The following is a 16289-nucleotide window of genomic DNA, read 5'->3' on the forward strand; positions in this document are numbered from 1 at the left end:
TTTTAAAGAGAGCTGGGCTAGATAAACAGGGTCAACACTCAAAGAGTGAGACACAAAGTGTCCTCAATGTCTCTGATATTTTTCTTTTTCAGAAAGAGACTGGGATCAATGAACACCATTCAAACATGTATCAGCTTTTTCACAGAATCATATCCACTCTGGGAAACAGAGTTCTCATTCAAAATCGTAAATCTTAAGCTTTTCTTGTTCACTGTGGTCTTCATTTTTAAATATAGGTTGCTTTTGCTGATTAAGGAGAGAACGACAGTATGGAGGAATCCTAATGCTTCTTGAGATGTTAAAATTTTCTCAAAAAGATGGAAAAAGTTACAGATATTTTTAAAAGGAAGACAAAACTCAAAAGATGCCAGAGGAAAATCAAAATCAGTAGCAAGTGAGGCGTGAGACGGCAGTTAAGAGGTTCTTCCCATAAACAGAGACTTGTGCCTTCTGGAGGAGATATCAGGCTCATGGTGATATCTGAAGACCTGCACTCGCAGCAGCCCGTCAGAGGCCAGGGGCACCGAGCTCCCAAGGGGGACACACGGAGGGGTGATTGGTGATGCCGCGGAAGGCTGTAGAGACGACACGGCTGTGTGTGTGACTGACAAGACCAACTGATGAGCGAGCAGGTTTCCCGGAGGGTGACAGATGAGCTTCTGCGATCTGTCAGTGTGGCATCTCTACCCACCACCTCTGATTCATGTCTGAACAAATGATACTGCTGGAAGAGACACAGAACCGTCTTTAAGTGTTATAAATTCTTGAGCAGGGAAGAGAAGGGTGTAAGACAGCTACTGCTTTAAATTTCGCCTTCCAAAATAAATTTAGAGTTTTGCTAAAGTAGGACAAAGACGTTGAGCACTTCATGACACTGACCTAGGTAAATGGATTAAGATACTTAGAGAACCACAGGCATCTTAAAGATAGCCATATACCACTAGAAGTGGATACTGGCAACCTAAGAAAATTTAAAAATCAATGAACAACCAATTGGTTCTTAATGTTTAAATAACAGCACATCCACCTGATAAGTTATGAAGAACCGTTTAAAAAGACAAAGACTATTTCGCCACAAGAGAAATGCACTGGAGAGGATAGGAAAACATGCAAAGGAGTGAACAGATGCTGCGGTAAGATTGACTGCAACAGTGTATGGCAAACATCTGTCCCAGTTTTCCAAACAAGGAGGGCATCCTACAAACTCTAAATTAGACAAATTTTAAATTGAATTTAAAGAAGTTATTAGGATGATGATTGTTCATTTGTTTTACTTATGTTTTGTTTGTTCTTTGGCTCGACATAGAAGACATGCCAGGGGAAAAAAAAAGAAAGAATTCGCGTGCTCTGGGTTTTACGGATTAGAAGCAGAAAAGTGCCTGAGGAAACGCACTGCAAAATCAGCTTTGAGGAAGGGGACATGAGAAACACAGAGAGCAAATCACAATACAACTGGAGCTCAGTAACATAAAGGAGAAAAGAATTTGGAGGGGGATAAAATAATATTTCTGGTAACTGCTGTGTGAGGGTCGGTGATAAATGGAGAGGCGATTTTAATAAAGGGCAGTAAATTACCATCTTATCTATGTCTAAGATCTGCTGGAAGGAGTATTTAGAACAGAATCATACACTCAGGAAGGGAACGACTTGCTTCAAAGATCCAAGACTGTTGTTACATTATGGGAAGGCTTTTTTTGTTTTATCACTATGATGGAATCCTGTACCGGTTATCAGCAAGCCTCAGGTAGAGGCAGTGAGAGAGCAAGGCTCAGATGGAAGGAAGGAGAGAATGGTCGGGGGAGGCAGCTTCTGTGACGGCCAGCCACGTGGTCCTGCAGCACCACTGAGGAGGGCTCAACTGGAAGACAAAAAAAACACTACAGGATGACCGCACTCACATGATGGGTTTCAACAGGTCAGAGCAATGTATCTCTCGGATACCAAGAGAAGATACACTTTCTGCAGGCAGTTGAAATAAAACTGAAAGTGAAGTCGCTCAGTCGTGTCCTACTCTTTGCCACCCCATGGACTGTAGCCCACCAGGCTCCTCCGTCCACGGGATCTTCCAGGCAAGAGTAGTGGAGTGGGTTGCTATATAAGCACTTATTATGGACTGAATTATGTCCCTCCCCTAAAAATACAAACCCTGAAGCCTGAGTCCCCCATGTGACTGTATTTGGACGCAGGGCCTTTCAGGAGGTACTTTAGGTTAAATGAGATCATAAGGGTGGGATCCCAATGGGATAGGACTGGTGGTCTTATAAGAAGAGGAGATACACACCAGAGCTCGCTTTCTCTCTCTCTGACCAATCACAGAAGGAAGGCTGTGTGAGGACATAGCAAACAGGTGGCCACCAGAAGCCAAGAAATGAGCTGTCACGAGGCATCAACCCAGCTGGCACCTTGATCTTTCATTTCCAGCCACTAGAACTTTGAAAATATAAATTTCTGTTGTTTGAGCCGCCTAGTCTGCAGTGTTTTGCTATGACAACCCTAGCAGACTAAGACAGCTCCCTAAGGGAGCACACCGCTGAACATGGGGAAGGAGCCGAGTTTTGCCAGCAGGGTCTGAGGCTGGAAAACATTACTAAAGCTGCGGAAAGATCTCTTGGACAAGACACCAAACGATTACAGGCCAAAGAACAAGAACTGGAATGGGCGACTGAAGAGCTGCAGCACGTCAGCCTCCAGCAGTTTACCCAGCAGACAGCAGACAGTCACCGTTTTGCTCACGGCGCCCACTGAAGCAGAGGCCCCGCGTGCAGACATAGAAACAGAGGCACCGATCCAGTCTGGGTCCCTGAAGTGGCCTGGCTCCTCTCAGCAGCTCCCCAGGAATCTGTGTATATCCTGCAGAATCCTATCTTGTCTGGTTTTAACCCTGAAGGCATACACATATATAACATTACCTGTCTTCAGGGGAGAGGCCCAGGAAAGGTACCGGGGACGCTGAAAACTCCTTCGTTGATCTTGTGCCAGTGATGAAGAATGAGGATCTAATTCACAGGCCACTGCATCTTTTTTCTGTCCTAGGTTGTATACTACTTGGAGCCTAACCTGTTCACTGATTCTAAAGGACAAAGAAACTGTGCTTTCACATCCACGGCGCTGACATTTGTGTCCAGCAGTAGCACTGCAGTATCTTCATTTTTATTTATAGCATTTTGAGAGCATTAGGAAAGTATTATACTGTATGTATATGTAAATAAAACTGTGACTGAAGAGTGAAGAGAAAACAAAATCGCAGATCGCCTCGATCGGGTAGATCTGCCATCCTGCAGAAAGGAGCTGGTTTTCCTCTCTGATTTGCACTGTTCAAGCCTCTCAGAACTTGTTCCTGGAACTACTGACTCAAAGAAAGAATTTAGACAGAATGGATAGGTCCTTGGGTATCAGAGAGCAAGGGTAGGGGGTTGTTGATGTAATTCAGAGGAGAAAATTTACACTGATATTTTCACCGGGTAATGTCTGATACTTTAGCCCAATTAGTAAGGAAGAGCATGTTGATAAAATGCAAGTGACAGAATCCTTGGAAGACACAAGCATATTACCTTATGGTTTATCACACCAGGGGGGGAACCCTGAGAACAGACAAGTGTGAGTTCTAATACTCAGTATAGGTGATTCCACAGGCTCACGGAGAAGATGAGTGTATTCCATTTCAAAGAGCAATGGATCTGGCATCATTAACGTTGGGTTCAAGCCCCAGCTCTATCCTTTCTTACTCAGTGACTTTGGAAATACCTCCTAAATTTCAATTTCTTAGTTTGTCTAATGGTGATAATATTTGCCTCCCAGGCCTGTGAGGTACACTCCACCATCGTGGAGTCCACAGGGCCCAACACAAAAAGAATATTTGTCAATATTAATCATAATTTATGTCAACATGTGTGGAAAGCTATGAATTACAAATGAAAGTCCCAAATGTATACCACGAGGAGGAAGGGACATGCGAGTAATCTTTAAAAAGTGACAATGTTTTACAAGAAAATATTTTTTTTAATATATGGAATTAAAAGGAAAACACAAGTTCAGAACCCATTCATGCTTGTCAAAATTACTAAAGGCAATGAAAAACGCTTTGTGTATATTTATAGACAAAAGAAAAGCAAAGAAACTACAAGTATGTCTTTATTAATAAAAGTTAATGACGAAAAGAGAAAATTGATTTTATTTTTCTTCTATCTTCCAAAAAGGAGAAAAATCTTCGAATGAGAAAACACAAAATAAAGGAATTGAAGTGCAGGATAAAAAGGAGTTGAACATTTCTTCCCGAAATGTGGCAAGAATTTTTCAAAATAACTTCTCAAATTGAAGGTGATGACCTGGGAGTTGCTACAGAGATGAAGGGGCAACATGATGGCCTGGAAAGGGGAAGATGCTAATACAATTTTATATTTATGATGTATTTTTTGTTCGCCTGTCCACTGAACATTCTCAATCAAAATTGATCTGACAGAGTGGCCTATCAGATGACGTTTGCTATGAATACAAAAGAAAGCAGAGACAGAGATGTGTTTTCTTAAAAAAAAATCAGATTTGATACTCTATGATCAGGAATAGGTGAATGAACACTCAAGGTTCTACTGAATTTCTATGAGGAGGATGGAGAGAGGTGAGGCGATTTGATCATGTAAGAGTCCACAGAGGAAGGAGGTGAGGCTAGGTTTCAGTGTAAGTTTTCCAGGAGGATTTAGAGGAAGTGATTGAAGGCAACCAGGCAAAGGGAACAGCAGCTGGAAAGACCAGGTGACAGAGGCTAGAGCAGTGGTCCCCAGCGTTTTTGGCACCAGGGACCAGTTTCACGGAAGACAATTTTTCCACAGACTGGGGTTGGGGTATATGGTTTCAGGATGACTCAAGCACATTTTCTGTGTGCTTTATTTCTATGACTACATCAGCTCCACCTCAGAGCATCAGGCATTAGATCCCAGAGGCTGGATACCTCTAGGCTGGAGGACCCTTGGGCCGGGGTGGGCAGGAATGGGAGGGAGAGAAAGCAGTCAAGACCGACAAAAGGGGAAAGACAAGCAGATTCAGAGCAGGAAGGTATTTGTTTGCTACCCTAATAAGCTGGAACTTCAACTGAAAACACCTAACAATGAAATATAGCTATGAGACAAGACTTGGTTTCTTTTTTGATAAAAGCCTTAAAACATTGATTGAAAACATCAATGCATTTTTATGGCAGACATACCTAAAAATAGGATATATGTGTAAGTATTTAAAAATACTGCATGAGTCACAGGAAGTAGTGAGGGAGGAAGAGGACAGCCGCCTTGCCAGTCTTGTCGGCCAGATCAGCCCTGGCAATCGTAACGATGGCAGATGCCACAGCCGGAGCCCCTCACATCCAGCAAAGTGAGCAAGGGAGACTCGATTCTGTTAACTCAGAACAAGCAGGCCCTGCTGGCATCTTCTCTAGAGACAGTCTCAGTGATTAATGATACTGCATACACTCTTTTCATGCTGATCTATTTAATGTTGCAATTTATATACACATACACACACACCATGGGGTCGCTAAGAGTCATACATGACTGAGCGATTTCACTTTCACTTTTCACTTTCATGCATTGGAAAAGGAAATGGCAACCCACTCCAGTGTTCTTGCCTGGAGAATCCCAGGGATGGGGGAGCCTGGTGGGCTGCCGTCTATTGGGTCGCACAGAGTCGGACATGACTGAAGCAACTTAGCAGCAGCAGCAGCACACACACATATATGTATATATAAAGCAAGGGAGAGAGAGACAGAAAGAGAAGGAAAGGTTTCTAAGACATGAACATGATCGTTTACAAGGCCACACCAGCAGATGACTCAGTTTTATGCATCAAGCATCGCAAATTATTGCAATCATAACTTTATTCTTAGTACCCAAAATTCTACATCGTATTTTTGGTAGCTTCCTTTTTCCATTTCTCTAGTGGACATTTGACTATGAACTATTTTATTTTATCATATTCCACTTTGTGATTTGATCCTGTAGGTTGCTATGAAGTTACGAAACAGAAGGTATCTACAGTGTTTGCTCTTTGCTTTCTGAATCTATCTTAGGGCTTTCTCCACACGTTCTCTCTTTGTGTGTTTTAGGAAGGACTACACAGCAGCACTCTTGGTAAAGAACCCGCCTGCCAATGAAGGAAACAAAAGATGTGGGTTTGACCCTGGGTCAGGAAAAGCCCCTGGAGGAGGACATGGAAACCCACTCTAGTATTCTAGCTTGGAGAATCCCATGGACAGAGGAATGTGGCGGGCTACTGTCCAAAGGGTTGCAAAGAGTTGGACACGACTGAAGCGACTTAGCACACATACATCTTATGATACTTAAGAAGCTGTATTATGACATTTTAGAGGTGCATGATGTTTTCTTAAGAGGATTATAATACAGGCTCCATGTTTAAAGTACAACAGTTCAAACATCATACTTACAATGAAACAAAGGAGCCTAATCGAGCAGCTTTATAACCTTGCACAAAATTGCCTCACCACCACTCTAGATAGAATTGCTTTTATTTTAGCAATGCTCTTTTAATTAAGTCCTAAACATCTAAACATGGCAAATGTAAATATGTATTATAAATCCTTAATTATGAGGATCACTAAGCATTCATGCAGCTTTCTGCCTTGGAGATAGATTCTTTTTGTTTAAAGTCAGCCAAAATTGAGAGATAAAAGTGAATGATGTGAAAAACGCAAAGTTTGTTTAGAATGCCCTATCCCTTTACCACATTGTCTTTAAGAGTTAAATTATGTTTCAATTTATCTAGTGCTTTTTAAGTCAAAATCTCTCCTGCCATTTTCTGCCTTTGTTGCCATATTCATAAAGACTAGCACCCTGAGACTGACTGGAAGTTAAGTATTGGAGATCCGAAGGTCTTTGTGGCATTTCCTAGAAAATAAAGCACTTTGGGGTCACAGAAGGGCAACACTGTCCCTCTGCGTGGGATGAGTTTAAATCGGATGCAAAAAGACCTCCTGCTATTTTTTAATCCCACATACTGTTTTTAAACTATATGGGAGACTATTCTGTGTGGCAGCAATAAAATAAAAATTTTATTATATATCCCAACAATACTTAATTGAAAATGTGCCACCTAGGGGAATGTTTTCCATTTCTCTGTCAGCATGGCCTGTTTCCCAGTCCCCACCCACAGTACCTTCCAACATTGGTGTGCACACACCTGCACACTCACACACACATAGTTCCCTCTCAGCAATTCATTTCTTTCACAGACCATTTTGCATTTAGTTCCTTCTTTCTGTGTACCTACTGAGGAACAAATCTTACAAGACAAACACACATCACTACCTTTCAAAACCAAACACTAGTCTTCAAGATCTAAATACATAGTCAGGGTTTCTCTGGTGGCTCGGTGGTAAAGAATCCACTTGCCAATGCAGGGGACACAGGTATGATCCCTGGTCCGGGAAGAACCCACGTGTCGCGGAGCAACTAAGCCCGCGCACCGCAGCTACTGAGCCTGTGCTCTAGAGCCCACCCTCTGCAACGAGAGAAGCTGCCGCGGTGAGGAGCCTGCACACCGCGACCAGGGAGTGGCTGCAACTAGAGAAAATCCCAGGTAGCAACCAAGACCCACCACAGCCAAAAGAATAAATAAATAAGTAAAATTATTTTAAAAATTAAAAATACATATTCGATCTTTTGGAACAAAGCTATTAGTCCAGAGATAAGTTGAACTTTCCCAAATTTTCTCAAAAATCTCTCCTTGGGGTCTGAAACACAAAGGTAACTGGTTCACATTAACAGGAAGATGCGGGGCTCTTAGCTGTGGGCTGCTCGTTGTCACCCAACCATCTACTAATCCCAAGGCCTGCAACCAGTTCCTAGGAGAGTTTATCCATGCCCTTCAATGGACATTCAAAAAATAGCTCTCTCTACGTTATAACTTCAGAGTTAAGTCTGAAGTAAATGAAATCACAGGTTGTAGTTTGTCTTAAAACTATACAGTAAATGTAATTTAGGAAAGCAGTTGAATTCACATATTCACATGCTGTTTCTAAACTAATATCAACCTGTGGCCTCATTTGTAAGTACCATAATTGCCAGTGAGGGAGAAAAAATATTGGTTACAGAAACAAATACATCTTTTACAATTTAGAAGCATATAACATCTTAATCTAGAGCACTGCCAAGTAATAAGAGGGACTTAATAAAAAAAAAAGTAATTAGAGCTTTAGGCCAACTGATACATATTACACTCTTTTTTCCTTTGTGATTTAAAAATCTTAGAGGTAAATTTCTTCACTGCTCTATTAAATACTTATGGCATAAAAAATTTTATAGTTACTAATTTTAAACTACTTAAAATGTCAAATGTTTTCAGGCTTCACTCACTTTTCCAATTATTACATTGGAATGACTCATTAACTGTAACATAAACAGGCTCATTTTTACCTCCTGTTATGCTATTTCTCTGATTTTATGACCAGAATACACTTTTCTGTGAACCATGACAAAAATGCACTGGGAGAAAAAAAATGAAGCACATACTCTTCCTCTTCCAAACACCAACTTAACTCAGAAGAACCGAAGCAATGACGATTTGTAATGCACTTTGCATGTGAATTCCTTACCATTAAGTAATAACTGTAGTTCCTGGTACCATGTATGTGAATGCCCAAAAAGACGTTCCGGCAAAAACTTTATCCTTTCAAAGTCAACTGGCAAGCAAAAATATCTCTACTTGTGCAGTAGTATATCTGATAATGGTGTTTACCAACACAGAGTCATCAAGATCCCAGAGTGATCAGCATTGTGGAAGGTGTAAATTCTCAGATAGTAAACAGTGAATGATAGTTCTAGAAGTCAGATAAATAAACACATGGATACATAATACATGCCTAATTGAAGCACGCAACCAGGTGACAACAGCCTCAGAACTCACTGAAGAAATTTAAATTTGAAATCTCAGACATCAGTTTCCCGCCAAAAGTAACTAAAAAGATAATCCAATGTCAAAGACATCTTGGTTATTTAGAAATACATTTATTATAACTTAGCCTTATGGGTAAACTACCTATTATTTCTCAAGAAATTTTGAACTTCAAAAAAAAAAAAAAACTCAAAGACTTCAAATTATGATATTAATATTGTAGATGATTTATTCATTTAAGTAGATTCAATTAATTGAGGCTTTTTGATGAGTTTAAGGACTTTTCATCCTTCTAAAGCTCCATAATCTTTTGTTTGCATTTTATTTTGGGGCATTTATTTCTCTTTCTGAGATTCTTCTTTTTAAAGGGGCCAAAATCAAATTGACCTTAGCATTTGATGCTACAATTCAAGACATGTTTTTAAAGATCTGTTTGTTAAAGAGTATTTCTGAAAGTTCCCAACAGAAATACCCATTAAAACAATGATCCAAATATTCTATGGGGATTCACCCTGCCATCACCAAGAACACAGCTCAGTTCACCTCATGATTATGATTAATCCATGAAACCTCCCCTATTTTAAGCACATATTCTATGACAGGTTCGTCTTTCCTTATCATACTAGTTTACTTGAAAAACTGCAATAATTCTAGAAAAATATGAAATGTTACTGAGGCCAAGATTTCTGAATTAATAAAAATGAAAAAATAATTAAGCTAAAAGCAAGAATGGAAACACCAGGCCACTGAAAATATCCAAATCTCCATTCTTTAATATTAATATTTCACCAGAAACATTCATCCACCAATCTGAATATACATATCTGAGATTTAAGTAACAATTTTGGATAAATTCTTATTATTTTTTCGTACTGTTTTCAGAAGCGAGGTCATTATGGAAACTTAAAAGTCACAATGGAGGGGAAGGAAAACATTTTATTAAAGGACAGAGAAGGACTTCTTAAGTAACCTGACTAATCAGTCATATGATTCATAAGTTGACAACATTAAGGCCCTAATATGACTTATCTAAGGTAAAAGGGATTCGGATTCTAAATGTAGTATCAAATTGTGAAAAAGAGGTGCTTGCAAAGCAAGACTGATAGTCTATTGTAAAAAAGTTCAGAATCATGTAATACGACTGTCATTATCCTTTTTTACCCATTTACCATGAAGAGTCATGAATCCACTCATCACTCTTGTCAATGTCCAGAGTAAGTCCCATTAAGGAAGTTTTATGAGACCGTCCTAGGCTGACATGATCTGGAACTGGTCTTCTGATAAGACAGAAATCTTCACCAGCACTAGACCATTATAAACAGTTTTATGAAAAATAAATTAACATATAGCCATTTATTTTGGGGAAAATGCTACAGCGAAATTTCAAGGAAAATAATTTTAAAAATATAATACTCTCTATTATTTTTTAACTCAAACTTCTAACAAACACCGTAGTAAACAGTATAAGGTAAATAAAATGAGGCCACTCATCAGTATTTGGAAAGGAAAATTAAATACAATTCCAAATAGATAAGGCATTCATATAAAGATTAATTATCTTGGCATGACTGGGTGAAAGGCACCTGCTCAATTATTATAAATTCTCAGTGGGCAGTGCTTAAATGAAACTCTACTTTTCAATTTATTATAGAAAGTTTGCCAATTTCAGAATTTTTAGGAAGCTAATGTAAAAGTCATAAGGACAAGAACACTCTTCCCCTAAGATGATTTACTTCATACAATCAGTGATTTCAAATGCAAGTTCTGATAATTATGGAGTGGAATATTTTATACTCATGAAAGTATCAAATAACAATAGAATTTTCATTCAAAATATCTAAAATGCAATTACTTATACACTTTATTGAGCTTCTGATACTAATGGGATTACTTGAGATTGAAAGCTATTCTTTAGCAGCCAAAACTGCTGAAACTTTGCAAATAGTTATAAATAATTCATACCCGTGGAAATAACAAGATTTCTGAAGGATAAAGTATTTAAAAAGACATATGTCGAGAAGATGCTAATGAAGGCCTTTTCTGTTATGTGTGTGCTGAGTTGCTCAGTTGTGCCAACTCTGTGACCTCATGGATTATAGCCCGCCAGGCTCCTCTGTCCATGGGATTCTCCAGGCAAGAATACTGGAGTGGGTTGCCATGCCCTCCTCCAGGGGATCTTCCCAACCCAGGGATCAAACCCAGGTCTCCTGCGCTGCAGGCGGATTCTTTACTGTCTGAGCCACCAGGGAAGCCCTTTTCTGTTATAGCTTCTGGCAACTGTATCATTACAGTCCACACTTTAATTCTTCAGGAATGTATTTGTATGCTAAATAATTAAGACTAAATTTTAATTTTATCATAGTAGTATGTAATTTATCCACTATCCAGGTCACATCAATATACTGTATTGTGTATTCTTTAAATCAAAGGTCAATGAACTTTTTATATAAAGAGCTAGAGAATAGATAATATTATGCATGTTCTTGTATGACAAGAGGGAAATCAATTTTAAAATGATTTTATTGACAAAATTTAAAATATAAGAATAATTAAGTATAAAGTTTTGCCATACAGGTCTACTAATGAGAAGAATGAACAACTAAAATTTGAATTTAATATGATTCTCTTATGTCACAAATAATCCTTCAGTTAATTTTTTTTCAAATATTTAAAAATGTAAAAACCCACTCTTAATTCACAGAATATGACACAAAACAGGCAGTGGGCAAGACTTGGCCCATGAGCTGTATTTTACCAACCTCTGAACTAAGTATTACATTATCTTACAAGGGATATCTTACAGTCGTATTGTTTTCAAGGTAAATTAATTCAATCTTGATACAGAGATTGGCTTCCATAAAGAATTGTTTATATATGATATGGATTCTGAAATTAATTTTAGAAGACATGGAAATGCTTTGTAAATACTTAGGGTAAGCACTAGGTATCATATGGAAGCCACGTGTTCGATCACCTGCTGGCTATGAGCTGTATTATCTCCACAGCTGGAGGCTGCTCTACTCAGAAAGGATCTGAGACGCATACAGTCAGGGAGGGGGAATGCACCAAACTGATGAAAACAAATACAGTACTGCTGTCAGAAAAGTGAGTCAAAGTTCAGGCTCACCTTTATATCCTGAGGCCGGCTATTTATGTATTGCATCATATAATTCTATTTTATCAATAATTTTACTGTTGTTGTATTCTGGTTATTTTTTGCTATGGAAAAGAATTTGGGTGGAGGAAAAGAAGGAAGTTTCTAGAAAAAAGTACCAGACTGAATTTGAGCAATTTGAGAATCTGACCAGTAGCAATTAGGTGATATCCCAGAGCACCCCAAGAGTGATCATCTACCTAAGTCATATCGTCATCTGTTGTTAATTTTAACATACTCTTTAGTGCTTCTTTCAGGGTAGATATCAGATACAGCCTTTATTCCAAATAGCGAAAAGAAAGCACACAGCAAGAACGTAACCTCTAATTATGTCATTCATAAGCTGCTTGGTAAGCATTAAAATTCTCAGTGTATCTGAAGCCAGAGAGCTTCCATCACATGATGTGCAGGAGTAAAAAGCAAAACTCTTAACTTGCCTCAAGACTAACAGCTGTTCCACCACATCAACGCCCCCCTCCTTAACAATGTCTTAATGCTCAGAAGAAAACTGGGTTCATGAGAGCAATTTGAAAATAGATGACTCCCTTCTCAGTGCACGTGTCTTAGTAGCAAGTGAGGAAACCAATAACAGCCTGTGCAACTTATCAAAGCACAAGCCCTTCTAGAAGAGTCTGTCTCTAAACTTTCGTGGAAGGAGCCCTTCAGTACAATAACAAACACCTTGACCAGAACAAGGAGCAAAGACCTGGGGCTGGTTCAACACTTCTGAAACGTCAAGTACGGTGCCAGTAGGCAAAGAAGGTGGTCGGTTCCACATATTTCATCTTTAGGTAGAAGAGGAGAAGCAAGCCACCAAAGATGTGGAAGCGCGTGGGCCCAGCGGTTTCTGCATCTTTATATAAACATATGTTCACACACATAAATACATACACATGGACATGAATATCTGTGTGAGTGTTCGCACGGAATCCTTCTAATGTAGTCATCCTGTTGATTAATTACATCAACTAACATTCAAATTAAAGTTGCCTCATCCCGGAGCTGTCCCTGGTGTAGAGATGCTGTCCTGTGCCAAGGTTCACACTGGCAGCCTTAGGCAGTCTTGGGCCGACGCAATGGACTGCAGACTTGGTTACTGGGGAATCAGCTGTTCCATGTCTTTGTATTCACCTGAGAGACTGACCTTTAATTTTCTTAATTTCCATTCAGTTCTCCCTGGCTTTAATATTGGTGTTCAAGATTGATTCATGTTTTAATATAAAAGTCTTGTCCAAAAGAATTACTGGAGTTACAATACTTTAAAAATACTCATGCTGGCATGCTGGTTGATGGTCACTTGTCCACACACTGAATTTCAACCTTTCTGGTAAACATATATACTTGTTCCTCCAAAAAAGATACAACACAGGAAGCACCCTGACTTGGTAATATGTAGACCTTGCTTCCTTCACACACCAAAATACCAAATGTTAAAGAGTGAAATGAAATTGGGAAATGAATTTTTCTTTTATATCTATTGCAACAAATTGTATTATCAATGTGATAGGAATAAGAAATTGCTGACTGCACCTTTAATTATCTGAAGTCATTTTACCTGTATTTATGACACTTCAAGAACAGCCAACTCTGAAAATATATTGGTAACCAAGAATTCCAACTTTAATATTTAAAAGTCCCTAAGAATTTAAGAACCTATAGGTTCTTTACGTTTATCGAATGTGTAAAAGAGCATTAAACAACTTCTTGAAAAATAAGCCCAACCAGAGGTAAGCACCCACAAACATTCTACTCTTCTCAGATCTTCTCAGCAGCTCATCTTTCCTTTGAAGAAGATACATTACAAAGAAAGCTACTGGATGTTATTCTGCCTTTTATTGGACTTCAAGAAAGCAAACAAATGTAAACAAGTAGCCCAATCAGTTGCATTAACTGATTATAAACTCAAACAGCCAGTGTACTGTAAAGACAAGACTGCCTCTAGGCCAGACTTCAGCTCTGCTTTTCTTAAGGGAAGGACGCTTCACATGATGTGCTTTCCATTGTAAGAGTGACCTCTAGTGCTTCCTTTTTTACTGAACTTCTGTAGTTGGACGATATATTACTTATGCCTTTTCTACAAAACTTTGTGTGTGTGCAAGTGGGTCTGTGTTATTATTGTTTGTTGCAAAGGCTACTTTGACAGCCTCCCAAGATTTTGACTAGGTGAAAACATGCACAGTTTATTGACTCACGGCATCTTACACCCACAAATGAAAACAGAGACTGAGGCACAGCACAGCGCCCAAGTGAAGTCCTTTTCCTTTGGAGTGGTAGAGGCACCACACCATTAAATGAGTTAATAGTGAATGGAAGCATGAAAGCACAGTGGCCATTCCGTGTAAATGAGCATTTGACTTGTGCCAGTAAGGTCATTTCTAATGTTCTTCCCACATCAGAGTGCTTCAGTGCATTCAAGGGATGTGCCCAAGCAAACATCTGGTTACTGGCTTATTTGTGTCCCCAAACCTAACAATATGACACAAAGTCTTGAACAGACCTTACCAGCAGATAAGCTTTTCCTCTGAAGTACAAGAAAGAGAAAGTCATATTTGCTGAGCTTGTTGATCATTCATCAAGAAGGGGGAAATTCTCCCATTTAGAGATTTTAGGCCAAATACAACTTTTAAAACTTTTCTTCTCTCTAATAAAACCTGGATGGAGAGATCTCTGCCAAATTATTTTGGATGATACTTACATTAGAAATAAGGTCTTAAATAAATCCTCCCTCATACCATTAACTCAGAACCAGAATATTCAATCACAAATTTATGAAGCTAAAAATTCAAGGATAGTGCTTCTGAAAAATCACCTGAGTGTATTTTCTTTAAGTGACATTCGGGGCTCAGGTGTGCTCTCTCAGCAATGCTGAAGGCTCATTCTGGTGGCACTGAGGACGCAACTCCGAGTATTAAGGCTCACCTCCCCAATTCTGCCGCTGGATTCTGCAGCACATTTCAGCTATTATCCTGGCATCATTTTAAAGGCGCAGCCGCCTATTGGTCTGCTAAAGCGCAAACTTCAGAAATCTAAGCTAATGCAGCATCATGCAAAGTCTGCCAGTTTGTTTTCCTGCTACACATAATTCCAATTAAATTCAGTAAACCTAAAAAAGGGCAGAAATGAAGAAGGAACATTCACTGCCTATTCCTTGGTTCAGATGCTAATTTAATGCTTTAGGAGAACTTGAGCTTTCTCAATGAATACACAAATACCAGAGGATAAGATTCTGTTCACAGACAAAAAAAAAAAAAAAAAGGACAAGAAATGATACTTGGCATATTCTGACCGGACCCAGAGGAATGACATGTGTAAACCCAGTCATATTCGCAAGATTTTTTAAATGATGCTTCCTTTATAGCAATATGCTTTGAGGCAGTCCGAGTTGCAAATAATAATCATAAAAAAAAAAGAACAGAATTAAAGTTTTGCAGAGAGGCCCCCCTGCAAGTTTTAAATCATGTATGTATACTTACAGGAATTCCCAGCTAAAACCCTGTTCCAATTTGGAGTAGACAGCAGAAGTAGCGTCTTGAGGACAGCTCCCGTGACAGACCCCATGTTCACATTTACTGGGCTCCCCCAAAAGATCTTGAGTGGCTCTCCGACGGCTCCAGTGCTGTTCTCAGTCCCTCGCCCAGCTCTGTCTGGGTCTTCAGCACCTCTGGGTCGCTCAGTCTCCCTCCTTCTTTCTCTCTCTGAACAGCACCCCTCTTTCTCACTCACTCACACACACACACACACACACACACACACACACACACAAACACGCACACCACAGCCCTGACTGCTCACTGAAAAGCGCCCAGCATCTTTTCTAACAAGCATCCACACTGCCGAAGCCACGCCCACCCCTCGCAGCCGTGGTCCCAGAAATTGGCAGCCGCGTCCCTCCTCCGAATACGCAGCGGTGCCCGGAGCTCCGCTGCGCGCTGCGCCGCTGATGAAAGCTGGACCTGGAGGCGCGGCCTGCTGCTCCCGGGCCTCCTCGGGGCTCCCTCTCCGTCTCTTCTATTCTTCAATAATCCTTAACCCTTTTCTCCCCTCTGGAGATGTCAGTGGGGGGCGGGGCGGGGCGGTGGAGCCTCCTGATTTTCCGGAGGTCTCGCCTTCAGCAAAGCCAGTCAACGTACTGAGCTAATTCCTGATTATCCGGGAGTGCATCCAGGTAAAATTGCGCTTTGTTTCAAAACAAAAGCATAAAATGAGACAGAAGTAACTAAGCAGCATTGCTAAATTGTAG

At 39.9% G+C, this 16289-nt stretch overlaps 1 protein-coding gene across 1 annotated transcript in view; it reads right to left on the reverse strand.

Annotated features, from left to right (window-relative positions):
- The window catches only part of CNTNAP4 (contactin associated protein family member 4), a 285401-nt gene extending 269702 nt beyond the window's left edge, over nucleotides 1-15699 (reverse strand). Inside the window, exon 1 of the mRNA XM_005894297.2 lies at nucleotides 15523-15699. Within this exon, the coding sequence (XP_005894359.1) occupies nucleotides 15523-15607 (85 nt within the window). The 5' untranslated portion in view covers nucleotides 15608-15699. The remainder of the gene's footprint in view (nucleotides 1-15522) is intronic.
- Between the last annotated feature and the right edge of the window lie 590 nt (nucleotides 15700-16289).

The sequence above is a fragment of the Bos mutus genome, chromosome 18 (genome assembly GCF_027580195.1).
Source record: "Bos mutus isolate GX-2022 chromosome 18, NWIPB_WYAK_1.1, whole genome shotgun sequence".
In the NCBI taxonomy this organism is placed as follows: domain Eukaryota; kingdom Metazoa; phylum Chordata; class Mammalia; order Artiodactyla; family Bovidae; genus Bos; species Bos mutus.